We start from the raw sequence: 12,929 nt of genomic DNA, 5'->3' as shown, positions 1-12,929 counted from the left end.
GTCTCCTGAGTTTCATTCCAGCACTCAGGGTCTTATAACAAGAAGTGCTCAGAAGCCTTAACAATAGGCATCACTACTTCCAATAAAGGTTTTTTCAGCCATTCTTTGCTGGTTGTGACTTGCATGGAAATACAAAGAACAGTTAGCTTTAAACTCTTGGTCTCCTCCTTCCTAGTTCAGGGAATTATCCCCTGGGTTATAGAGGTATGCTAACTCACTCTCTTTCACCACATTATTTGTGCTGTGGCTGCTATGTTGTCAAATTCAGCAGCTTCAGCTTGACACATACATTTTCCATTATGGCTAAAAAGCTATAAAACGCTCTCTAGTCAAGCACAGCTGTGTATAACTGGTACTCTGGGAATCAGCACGTGAGGAGCAACAATGTGCACAAAGGACAGATCCCACAATCTGAGCATATTAGATTCCTTGGAAAGGGCATACAAAGAAAAGTGAGACAATCCAGTGAAAAATTGCCAAAAGAGTTATTTTTGAGCTCTTACTTCTCTCTGTATCCAGTCCATTTTTCAATCAAACCATCATGAAAAATTCAAATAGTGCTTAAAGTTTACATTCTGTGTTTTAATTTTAGCCATGTTATTCATATTTTTACAGTTTAAAACTCCTTTTAACTGAAATCTGTAATGCAATCTTAACTATGGAGTCATGATCAGAAACTCTATAATAAATATACAAACAAGCTTACACATTAATGAACCAAGACCAGATGTTTTGAAATCATCCAATTACTAGAAAATGGTTTGCATAGATTGTAATAATACCTATATTTTTTCCCATATTAGGAGGCTGAAACAATCTTCTTTAAAACCCTTCAATCAAACTTTCAGCATGTGCAAGTGTATGAGAACCAGTCTCTTCAGAAGAAAGCATTGGCTTCTATTCCAGTCCAAGCATTGAAAGAGAGAGCTCAAGAAAAGTTAGCACAAGCCAAAAAAGTGGATGAAGGTATTAGTTCTGACAATTTACGAGACACTAAAAATATTAGGTTAAACATTTGGGCGTAATGTGCATGTTTATAGACTAGGATTGTTGTCATATTTTTGTGAGTTCAGAATACTAGTTTTAAACTACACTAGTATTCAGAATGTATGTAGTATGCCATGTTATTCAATTAGTTTATCTTCTTTGTCAAAAAAGAAAAGTGCTTGGAGAATTAATGCTAATTCTTAGTTTAGGTTTGTTTTCTCTGTTTAAAATCATATTAGATGAAATTTTGAGGCTCACATTTCTTCTGTCCTTTAGATTAACCTGCTGAGTACCAGCACATCATATGGATTCAAAATTCATGTGTGCACAGGGCTGAAGCAAAGTACTGTATTCTGTACAGATGGGGCTTTGAGAGGTTTCATAAATTAAGTTCAGCTTAACCATTTCTTAAATTTATTAACCCTCTGTCCTGTCTTCCATTCTCATCTGTCCTCTCCTCATCCTCTGTTCACTGATATCTTAAATTTTGTATTTTTTCTTCCTTTACATGCTTTTCTTTTATGTCCATCTGCTGTCCATCTGTTCATGGCTGGGGAAGGGAGGCGGGATGAGAGAGCAAAGGAAATTTACGGTACTTGAATCCAGATTTCTGAACTAGCAGCAAATAGCATTGGAGGCAGCAGGATTCTGTACATATTGCTTAGCTGCTTGCATCTGGAGTAGAATGAAGATAATAAATGTATGTTTTTAAGGAAAGGCAGAGCAATTTAAATCATTGATTAAAATCACTGTTTATTTTTTTTAAATCATTGATTTGGGTCATCTTGAGACAGTGTAAAATTAATTTGAAAACTTGTTCTATTTTAACTTTATTTTAAAATGTATAATGAACTAAATTACAAATGCTGTTTCTTTTTAAAATACCACTTTTGGTAGTCTGTCTTTTCTAAATTTTATAGAAATACAATAGGCAAAAACCAAAATAATGGAAGTTAAGGCCTTGATCCTGCAAACAAGTATGTGACTTCATTCACATGAATAATCCTTTTGATTACATGCCTAAAGTGAAGAACATGCATGTGTTTGCAGCATCAGGATCTAAAACGGTATTTTAATAAAAACTACTCTTTGTGGCATAAAATCTTTGTCACTTCAAAACAAAACTGCTTCAGTTTTAACAGTGAAAAGTTAGACTTTCAAGATGTTAAGAAATTTATTTTGAATTTTTATGCACACAAGCCAAAAAATTCCCCCTAAAAAGAAGTGTAAAATTAGCCTTCCATACCCAGATTTAGGCACCAAAAGGTGGGATTTTCAAAAATACCTTAGTGACTTATGTTCCTAAGTCCTATTGACTTCAAACTGCATACCCTGATGGAAGAGTATCAGAGAATTTCAGCTTTCTTTACTTGTGGAAGTTCAGTATATTACAAGGTTATGTTGGTTACAAATACATAGGGCCCTACCAAATTCATGGCCATGAAAAATGCATCACAGACTGTAAAATCTGGTGTCCCCTCCTCCCACCCCACCCCCAATGAAATCTGGTCTTTTGTGTGCTTTTACCCTATACTGTAGATTTCACGGGGGGAGACCAGTGTTTCTCGTATAGGAGGTCCTGACCCAAAAGGGAGTTGCAGGGGGGTCACGGTATTGCTACCCTTACTTCTGCATTGCCTTCAGAGCAACCGGAGAGCGACAGATGTTGGCCAAGCACCCAGCTCTGAAGGCAGCACTGCCAGCAGCAGTGCAGACGTAAGGGTGGCAATACCATACCATACTATGCCATCCTTACGTTTGCACTGCTGCTGGCGGCAGTTCTACCTTCAGAGCTGGGCTCGCAGCCAGCAGCCGCTACTCTCCAGCTGCCCAGCTCTGAAGGCCGCAAAGCCACCAGCAGCAGTGCAGAAGTAAGGGTAGCAGTACCATAATCCCGCCTACATAACCTTGCGACCCTCCCCCCCACAACTCATTTTTGGGACCCCTAAAATTACACCATGAAATTTCAGATTTAAATCCTATGAGTGTGAAATTGATCAAAATGGAGTGTGAATTTGGTATGGCCCTACAAATACAGGATGGGGTATTCGCTTATAAGTCTCATGTGTGGGATTGTGTTCTCATAATAATATTACTAAAATGTTTTCACTGAGCATTTAAAGTATGGAATTACCTAAAAGAAAGAAATCACTAAGTAAAATATGAAATTCTTCTAACAATTAGGAAACTAAAGAAATTACTACAAAACATCCGCTATAGCAATTTGAGACTAAAATGGAGGGAAAGAAGTAACTAGTAACATGTAAACAATAAATATTATTTAACTTTAAAAAGTTGATTTAAACCAAAAAATTGATGCTTTAGATATTTTTTTTAAAATAATGATTTTTATCCACTCTGCTTTAAGGGGGGATGGGGCTTGTGTTCATGTGATCCCAGCTTCTACAGCTGAAGTGTCCAAAGCAGCACTCAAGGTTTCAGACCTTGCACCTTAAACTCAGGTGTAAAAGAATATGGGGAAAAAGTTGCCATTTGTTAGGTAATGACAACTTAAAAGCAGAGGTAGTGTGTTAACTTTAATTTTAAAAGCTGTATGGAAAGACAGACTCCATTGAGAATGGGCTGTAAGGAAGGGAGTAGCTACTGTTGCTGAGAAATAATCTACCCTTCCTGTTTCCTTGTAAATCTGACACTGTTGTATTAAGACAGCCACCTGGAGAAATTACCATTTTGTCGGAGAACAGTTATTACAGGCAGATCCAAAAAACCTTTGGGATTTTGAAGAAGAAGTAAAAGTCATAGGCATTTTGGCTCATAAAGACTACTCTGATGAAGTTATGGTCATTTGAACAAGAGATTACAATGCTTGTCTTTATCCTCATTGGCCACCGGCATTAGCAATGTAAATTGACCAGAATTGTGTATACTTTTAACTTCTGTGATATCTGGGTATTTTCAAACAATCATTTCTTGTTGAAACAGATCATATTTGTCATTATTTTTATGCAGGATTTACTTTATGAACCCAGAGAACAATATATTTTCTTTCCATAGAGGGGCATCATTATATTCACCACTAACCAACAGAAAGAAAAATTGTCCTTCGATTGAAATTACCTCATTTAGTTTCTGGCAAACAGCTCAGAGAAAAGGTAGCAGTAAAATAGACTCAAAGCATTTCCAGTATATAAGCAGTAGATGCTAATTCTGTTGAATCATTTATGGAACATTTTAAATTTGTATAATGCTAAAAAGGTCCAGTATCCTGTCTTCCGCCGGTGGCCAGTGCCAGGTGCCCCAGAGGGGATGAACAGAACAGGTAATCATCAAGTGATCCATACCTGTCACCCATTCCCAGCTTCTGGCAAACAGAGGTTAGGGACACCATCCCTGCCCATCCTGGCTAATAGCCACTGATGGACGTATCCTCCATGAACTTACCTAGTTCTTTTTTGAACCCTGTTATAGTCTTGGCCTTCACAACATCCTCTGGCAAGAAGTTCCACAGGTTGACTGTGCGTTTTGTGAAGAAATACTTCCTTTTGTTTGTTTTAAATCTGCTGCATATTAATTTCATTTGGTGACCCCTAGTTCTCGTGTTATGAGAAGGAGTAAATAACACCTCCATATTTATTTCTCCACACCAGTCATGATTTTATAGACTTCTATCATATCCCCCCTTAGTCGTCTCTTTTCCAAGCTGAAAAGTCCCGATCTTATTAATCTCTCCTCATATGGAACTGTTCCATACCTCTAATCATTTTTGTTTCCCTTTTCCGAACCTTTTCCAATTTCAATATATCTTTTTGAGATTGGGCAACCACATCTGCATGCAGTATTCAAGATGTGTACCATGGATTCATATAGAGGCAATATGATATTTTCTGTCTTATTATCTATCCTTTTCTTAATGATTCATAGAATCATAGAAGATTAGGGTTGGAAGAGACCTCAGGAGGTCATCTAGTCCAACCCCCTGCTCAAAGCAGGACCAACACCAACTAAATCATCCCAGCCAGGGCTTTGTCAAGCCGGGCCTTAAAAACCTCTAAGGATGGAGGTTCTGCCACCTCCATAGGTAACCCATTCCAGTGCTTCACCACGCTCTTAGTGAAATAGTTTTTCCTAATATCCAACCTAGACCTCCCCCACTATAGCTTGAGACCATTGCCCCTTGTTCTGTCATCTGCCACCCCTGAGGACAGCCGAGCTCCATCCTCTTTGGAACCCCCTTCAGGTAGTTGAAAGCAGCTATCAAATCCCCCCCCCACTCTTCTCTTCTGCAGACTAAATAAGCACAGTTCCCTCAGCCTCTCCTCGTAAGTCATGTGCTCCAACCCCCTAATCATTTTTGTTGCCCTCCGCTAGACTCTTTTCAATTTGTCCACCTCCTTTCTGTAGTGGGGGGCCCAAAACTGGACGCAATACTCCAGATGTGGCCTCCCCAGTGCCGAATTGAGGGGAATAATCACTTCCCTTGATCTTCTGGCAATGCTCCTACTAATGCAGCCCAATATACTGTTAGCCGTCTTGGCAACAAGGGCACACTGTTGACTCAGTGGCGTAGCCAGGTGGAGGGAAGAGGGGGAGTGGGGGAAAAAAAGGCGCCACCCGCTGTGGTGCTTTTACTGACGGGGCAGCGCTCTGGGTCTTCGGCGGCACCTCGGCGGCGGGACCTTCACTCGCTCCGCAGGTCTTCGGCGGCATTTCGGCGATGAAGCTTCAGTGCCACTGAAGACACCCGAAGCGAGTGAAGGTCCCGAAGACCCGGAGCGCCGCCCCGTCAGTAAAAGCGCCACAGTGGGTGGCGCCTCCTCCCCCACCCCGCTCCCGGGTGAGTAAAATTAAAAAGGCGCCATTTGTGCTTGGTGCGGGAGCAGCTGCTCCCCTGTTCCTGCCCACCTACACTACTGTATTGACTCATATCTGGCTTCTCATCCACTGTAATCCCCAGGTCCTTTTCTGCAGGACTGCCACTTAGCCAGTTGGTTGAGGGCGTTGGGGTGAAGGAGGATGCTCCAAGCTGGGACCGAGGGGTTCAGAGGGTGGGTGGGGGATCAGTGCTGGGGCAGAGGACTGGGGTACGGGGGGGTGAGGGCTCCAGCTGGAGGTGCAGGCTCTGGGGTGGGGCTGGGGATGAGGTGTTTGAGGAGCAAGAGGGTGCTCCGGGCTGGGACCAAGGGGTTCAGAGGGCGGGAGGGGGATCAGGTCAGAGGATTGGGGCGCAGGAGGGCCTCGGGTGCAGGCTCCAGCCGGCACTTACCTCAAGCAGCTCTCGGAAGCATGTCCCCCGTCTGGCTCCTACGCGGAGGCGCAGCCCAGCGACTCTACACATTGCCTTGTCCCTCCCATTGGCCGGGAACCACGGCCAATGGGAGCTGCGGGGGCGGCGCCTACGGATGGGTCAGCGCGCAGAGCTCCCTGGCCATTCTTCCGCATACTATGTAGGAGCCGGAGGGAGGTCACACCGGCTGCTTCCCAGGAGCTGCGCTAGAGTGCCAGAGTGGGGCAAGACCCTGACCTCGCTCCCTGACGGTAGCTGAGAGCCAGATTAAAAGGTCTGATGGGCTGGATGTGGCCCGTGGCCCGTAGTTTGCCCACCCCTGCCTTAACCAGGAGGCTGCTCACCTCTCCCCATACTGTTATGCCCAGTGCAGCAGTCTGGGAGCTGACCTTGTCTGTGAAGATGGAGGCAAAAAAAGCATTGAGTACTTCAGCTTTTTCCACATCATCTGTCACTAGGTTGCTTCCCCCATTCATAAGGGTCCCACATTTTCCCTGACCTTCTTCTTGTTGCTAACATACCTGTAGAAACCCTTCTTGTTACCCTTCACATCCCTTGCTAGCTGCAACTCCAATTGTGATTACACCCCGGCATGCTCAAGCAATATTTTTATACTTCTTCCTAGTCATCTGTCCAAGTTGCCATTTCTTGTAAGCTTCCCTTTTGTGTTTAAGATCACTCTGTTAAGCCAAGCTGGTCGCCTGCCATCTTTGCTATTCTTTCTGCACCTCAGGGTGGTTTGATCCTGCGCTCTCAATAGGCCTTCTTTAAAATAAAGCCAGCTCTTCTGGACTCCTTTTCCCCTCATATTAGCCTTCCAGGGGATCCTGCCCATCAGTTCCCTGAGGGAGTCAAAGTCTGCTTTTCTGAAGTTTAAGGTCTGTATTTTGCTGCTCTTCTTTCTTCCTTCCCAATATTCTGTTAGCTTTTTTGATAGCCGTTGCACACTGAGTGGATGTTTTCAGAGAACTACAATGTGCATTACTTTGCATTTATCAACATTAAATTTCATCTGCCATTTTGTTGTCCAGTCACCCAGTTTGGTGAAATCCCTTTGTAGCTCTTTGCAGTCTGCTTTGGACTTAACTATCTTCAGTAGTTTTGTATGATCTGTAAATTTTGTCACCTCACTGTTTACACCTTTTCCAGAGCATTTAGAATATGTTGAATAGTACTGGTCCCAGTACAAACCGCTAGGGGACACTACTATTTACCTCTCTCCATTCTGAAAACTGACCATTTATTCCTACCCTTTGTTTCCTATCTTTTAACCAGTTGCCAATCCATGAGAGGACCTTCCCTCTTATCCCCTGACAGCTCACTTTGCTTAAGAGCTTTTGGTGAGGGACCTTGTCAAAGGCTTTCTGAAAATCTAAGTACACTATATCCACTGGATGCCCCTTAGCCAAATGCTTGAAGATCCTCTCAAAGAATTCTAGTAGATTGGTGAGGCATGATTTCCCTTTACAAAAACCCTGTTGACTCTTCCCCAACAATTATGTTCCCCCCATATGTCTGACAATTCTGTCCTTTACTATAGATTAAATCAATTTGCCTGGTACTGAAGTCAGGCTTACTGGCCTGTAATTGCCAGGATCACCTCTGGAGCCCTTTTTAAAAGTTGGTGTCACATTCGCTATCCTCTGTCATTTGGTACAGAAGCTGATTTAAATGATAGGTTACAAACTACAGTTAGTAGTTCTGCAATTTCACATTTGAGTTTCTTCAGAACTCTTGGGTGAATACCATCTGGTCCTGGTGACTTATTACTGTTTAATTTATCAATTTGTTCCAAAACCTCCTCTAATGACACCTCAATCTGGGACAGTTCCTCAGATTTGTCACCTAAAAAGAATGGCTTAAGTTTGGGAATCCTCAGCTGTGAAGACCGATGCCAAGAATTCATGTAGTTTCTCAGCAATGGCCTTATCATCCTTGAGTGCTCCCTTCAGCATTTCGATCGTCCGGTGGCCCCACTGGTTGTTTAGCAGGCTTCCTGCTTCTGATGTACTTAAAAAATTTGTTGCTATTACTTTGAGTCTTTGGCTAGCTGTTCTTCAAATTCTTTTTTGGTCTTCCTAATTATATTTTTACACTTCACTTGCCAGAGTTTATGCTCCTTCCTATTTTCCTCACTAGGATTTAACTTCCACTATTTAATGGATGCTTTTTTGCCTTTCACTGCTTCTTTTACTTTGTTGTTTAGTCACAGACTGGTTCTCTTACTATATTTTTTTAATTTGGGGTATACATTTAAGTTGAGCCTCTATTATGGTGTTTTTAAAAAGTTTTCAAGTAGCTTGCAGGGATTTCACTTTTGGCACTGTACCTTTTAATTTCTGTTTAACTAACTTTACTACCACAGGGATATTACATTTAATTATATTATGGTCACTGTTACCAAGCAGTCCAGCTATAGTCACCTCTTGGACCAGATCCTGTGCTCCACTTAGGACTAAATCAAGAATTGGCTCTCTTCTTGTGGGTTCCAGGACTAGCTGCTCAAAGAAGCAGTCATTTAAGGTATCAAGAAACTTCATCTCTGCATCCTGTCCTGAGGTGACATGTACCCAGTCAATATGGGGATAGGTGAAATCCCCCATTATTACTGAGCTTTTTATTTTTATAGCCTCTCTAATCTCCCTGACCATTTCACAGTCACTATCACCATCCTGGTCAGGCGGTTGGTAGTATATCTCTATTGCTGTATTCTTATTATTTGAGCATGGAATTACTATCTATATAGATTCTATGGTACCTTCTATGGTACAGTTTGTTTCATTTAAGGTTTTTACTTTATTTGATTCTACGCTTTCTTTCACATATAGTGCCACTCCCCCACCAGCACAGCCTGTTCTGACCTTTCGATATATTTTGTACCCTGGTATTACTGTGTCCCATTGATTATCCGGGGTTGTGAGTTCAATCCTTGAGGGGGCCACTTAGGGATCTGGGGCAAAAAAATCTGTTTGGGGATTGGTCCTGCTTTGAGCAGGGGGTTCTAGATGACCTCCTGAGGTCCCTTCCAATGCTGATATTCTATGATTCTATGATTCTCATTCCACCAAGTTTCTGGGATGCCTGTTATATCAATATCCTCATTTAGTACGACTCACTCTAGTTCACCAACATGGATCATCTCTGCACACCACATCTTTTTTTCAGAATGTTGAAAATAGAGTGCAACTTTGGTTTTGTATAGCATCTTTGCTATAAAAATATCATATTACAGTTAGTCCAATTTGTAAATGCAAACAAGCAAACAGATAAAATATTGTATAGGCATTAATGTCTGTGACTGTGATGTGATCTAGGTTATGAAGGAGCAAATATCAGATTTATGGAGAACATTTGTGAATGGGGGACAGAGGAAGACTCAGGGCATAGTATTCAAAATATTTTTAAGTTAAAGGTGGTGAGGAATCAGAACAAAGAAGAGATGGGTCTCAAAATTGGATTTTAAAAATCAGTCAATTAGGTGCAATGAGGCTGTTCCAGATGATGGGATATCAACAGTAGGAGAGAAGGCTCTACCACCTGCTGCAAATAGACAGAAAAACAGGACAGAAGGCTCTGTTATTCAAGCATAGGAGAACTGGCTGGACAATAGAAAGATATGGGGCCAGACAGCAAATTTCTAGTTTGGATAAGTTGAACTGAAAGGACAAATTTGCTTAAGAATGAATTATGAATGAAATCAAAACTTTGTTCACAAACCTTAATTATTGGAAAATATGCACAGTGCTGTACAACTTATAAAAGTCTGTTCTTACTAAACATATTTGGCACATTTTTTTGCCACTAGCTTCTGGTAAAAAAAAAAACCTTTGGGATTTAGGAGTTAAAATAATTGTTATTCGTTGCTTAAAAGCTATTCTTCTTCAAGTGATTGTTCATGTCCATTCCAAGCAGGTGTGTGCGCACCACGTGCACGCCAGTTGAAAGGTTTTCCCCTAGCAGCGTCCGTAGGGTCGGCCTGGGCACCCTCTGGAGTGGCACCTTCATGGCACCCAATATAGGGCCCCGCCGACCCTCCACCCCCTCAGTTCCTTCTTACCGCTGGTGACGGCTAGCTGGAACTTTGCTCACTCTCGCAGCAAGCGCCTTAGCAGTGTCTGCTAGATCTTAGTTGTATATAGTTCTCAGTTTGTTAATAGTTGTTTCCCTATAGTTATAGTTAGTTGGTTGTTAGGACGTTTCATTCCCCCTCCTCGGGTATGCCCAGGTCTCCGGGGTTTAAGCTCTGCGAGGCCTGTGGCAAGTTTATGCCCAAGAGTGATCCTCACTCTTCCTGCCTGCAGTGCCTTGGTGAGAGTCACCAGAAGAAGTGCCGCATTTGCAAGGGTTTCCGCCCCAGAACGCTTAAAGACTGAGAGCAGAGACTAAAACTCCTGCTAATGGAGGTGGCGTTGCGGCCACAGTCCAACCAAGACCCACTTACCTGGCACCGAGCACCTCCTCCTTGGTGTGCAGCGCTCCGGCACCAACGGCGCGCGAAACGGGCCCGGCTAAAGACTCTAAAGCCCACTGGCACCGCCACGGGTCGGCCTCAGTATAGCACCACTCACCATCTCTGGTGCCAGTAAAAAAGAAGAGGCCAGTGATGTGCCGCTCACCCTTCCCGAAACTTAAAGAATCGGTGGCATCGACAAGCGGATTGGGACAGACCGCTCCTCCTTGCTCCCGCCCAGGGTTTCATTGACTCCTGCCCCGGCTGGGGTCCAGTCGAGTCCAAACCAAACCTCTTCCTGCCCCCCCGGTCACCGGACCAAAGGGACATACGGCCACCAGCGACACAGGAGGCGTTCGAGGCAGCCTCGGACTTGATGTGCCTCCCGGTGCCGTCCTCCCCACAAATGATGGATAAATCGCCGGCGACCGCACACCCCCTGTTCCACTTGAGGGGTAAACCGGCCATGATGGCCTGCTGGTCTCCATCTCTGGCACCGCCCGTGCAAATGCAAGAACCGCACTGCTCTCCGGAGTCGGGGCACCGATCGTTGGCGACTCAGGCTCCTCCATGGAAGCAGTAACCTGAGTCGCCAACGATCGGTGTCCTAACTCGGAGACCTCGGAGTCGGAGGCAGACTCTAATCGCTCCAGCAGGTCGCGGAGCAGGAGGTCCAGGTCGTGGTGGAGTTACCAGTCATACCCAGCACCGTGGCAACAACAATGGCATCCTCCTGCCCAATAGCCCTTTTGGACACCCTGGGCTTACCATCAGAGCCAGGGCCAAGTCCATGGTCCGTGATCCAGAACTGCATCGGTGTTGTTGGCATCCTTCATCCCACAGTCAGCGCCGGCACCGCCGTTTGGAGGAGCAGCACCGCTGGCTCAGACAGTTCTGGCACCAATACTTTAACCAGCTTCGGCACCGTTTCTCCAGACAATGGCACCGCTGGAGGCTCCAGTTCCAACCCAGCCGACACCGTCAACCTCAGTACTGCTGGACTTGTCGGCCCCAGCACCAACAGCGATGCCAAACTCTCCATCAGCTCCGGCCCCACGGATTGAACACTGGGTGCCAAGGGACCCCAGGGGTGCCGAGGGTAGCGAACAGAGCCTGCTACCTGTTCTCTCATCCTCTTCCTCGCCTGACAAAGCGGTTGCAGGGACATCTACATTGACATCTCTGGAGGACAACCGTGTTCTTCAACAGCTCCTAATGCAGGCCGCCCAAAGCCTGGGGATACAGGCAGAGGAGGTGGAGGAGGATGTAGACCCTGTCGTTGATATCCTGGCCCCCTCCGGCCCATCCAGGGTTGCGTTGCCACTGATTAAAACTATAACTGACACATCTAAGAATCTGTGGCAAACCCCTGCTTCTCTGGCTCCTATGCCAAGAAAACCGAGCGCCACTACTTCGTTCCTTCTAAGGGTTACATCATTATACCCCCACTCTTTGGTGGTCGATGCGGCCAATCAGAGAGAACGCCAAGGTTTTCAGGGCTCCACCCCAAAAAACAGGGACGCCAAGAAACTGGACCGATTTGGCCGAAAGGTCTATTTAACTGGGGGGCCTGCAGCTCCGGATAGCCAACCAGCAGGCTATAGTAAACCGCTACGGGCATAACACCTGCTCGTCTATGGCTAAGTTTGCCAGGAAACTTGGGTGGAGTTCTCCACGCTTGTGGAGGAGGGGAAACTGGTCTCCAGAGCATCGCTACAAGCGGCTCTGTATGCGGCGGATGCAGCCTCCCGCACTCTGGCCACAGGGGTAGTGATGAGACAAGGCTCCTGGCTGCAGGTCTCTGGACTACCACACGAGGTCCAACAGACCATCCAGGACCTTCCTTTAGAGAGATCAGCTCTTTTCTCTGAAAAGACAGATAAGAGACTTCATAGTTTGAAGGACTCGAGAGCTACCTTTTGATTGCTGGGACTTCACATGCCGGCTACTCAGCGCCAGCATTTTAGGCCTCAGCCTGCCCCTCAGCCTTATCAACCACAAAACCACCAGGATCTTCCACATTGGCGCAACAGGAGTACTAGGAGGAGACAACCTTCCTCCTCTGGGCAAAACTCTGGCCAGCCAAAACCCCCACCTGCCCAGACCACCCTTTTGAGGGTGCAGTGGGACGCCTTTCCAGTACGGTCTTTGGATCATAGAATCTCAAAGTTGGAAGGGACCTAAGGAGGTCATCTAGTCCAACCCCCTGCTCAAAGCAAGACCAATCCCCAGACAGATTTTTGCCCC

At 44.9% G+C, this 12,929-nt stretch overlaps 1 protein-coding gene across 3 annotated transcripts in view; it reads left to right on the top strand.

Annotated features, from left to right (window-relative positions):
• NGLY1 (N-glycanase 1) overlaps window positions 1-12,929 on the top strand; it is a 68,552-nt gene that overhangs the window by 24,774 nt on the left and 30,849 nt on the right. For all 3 annotated transcript variants that reach the window (XM_034760801.1, XM_034760802.1, XM_034760800.1), the window contains exon 4: window positions 804-966. In XM_034760801.1, coding sequence (XP_034616692.1) covers window positions 804-966 — 163 coding nt within the window. The remainder of the gene's footprint in view (window positions 1-803; window positions 967-12,929) is intronic.

The sequence above is a fragment of the Trachemys scripta genome, chromosome 2, assembly GCF_013100865.1.
Source record: "Trachemys scripta elegans isolate TJP31775 chromosome 2, CAS_Tse_1.0, whole genome shotgun sequence".
In the NCBI taxonomy this organism is placed as follows: Eukaryota; Metazoa; Chordata; order Testudines; family Emydidae; genus Trachemys; species Trachemys scripta.
Note: the sequence above shows the minus strand (reverse complement) of the source record. Positions and strands in the feature narration are given on the sequence as shown.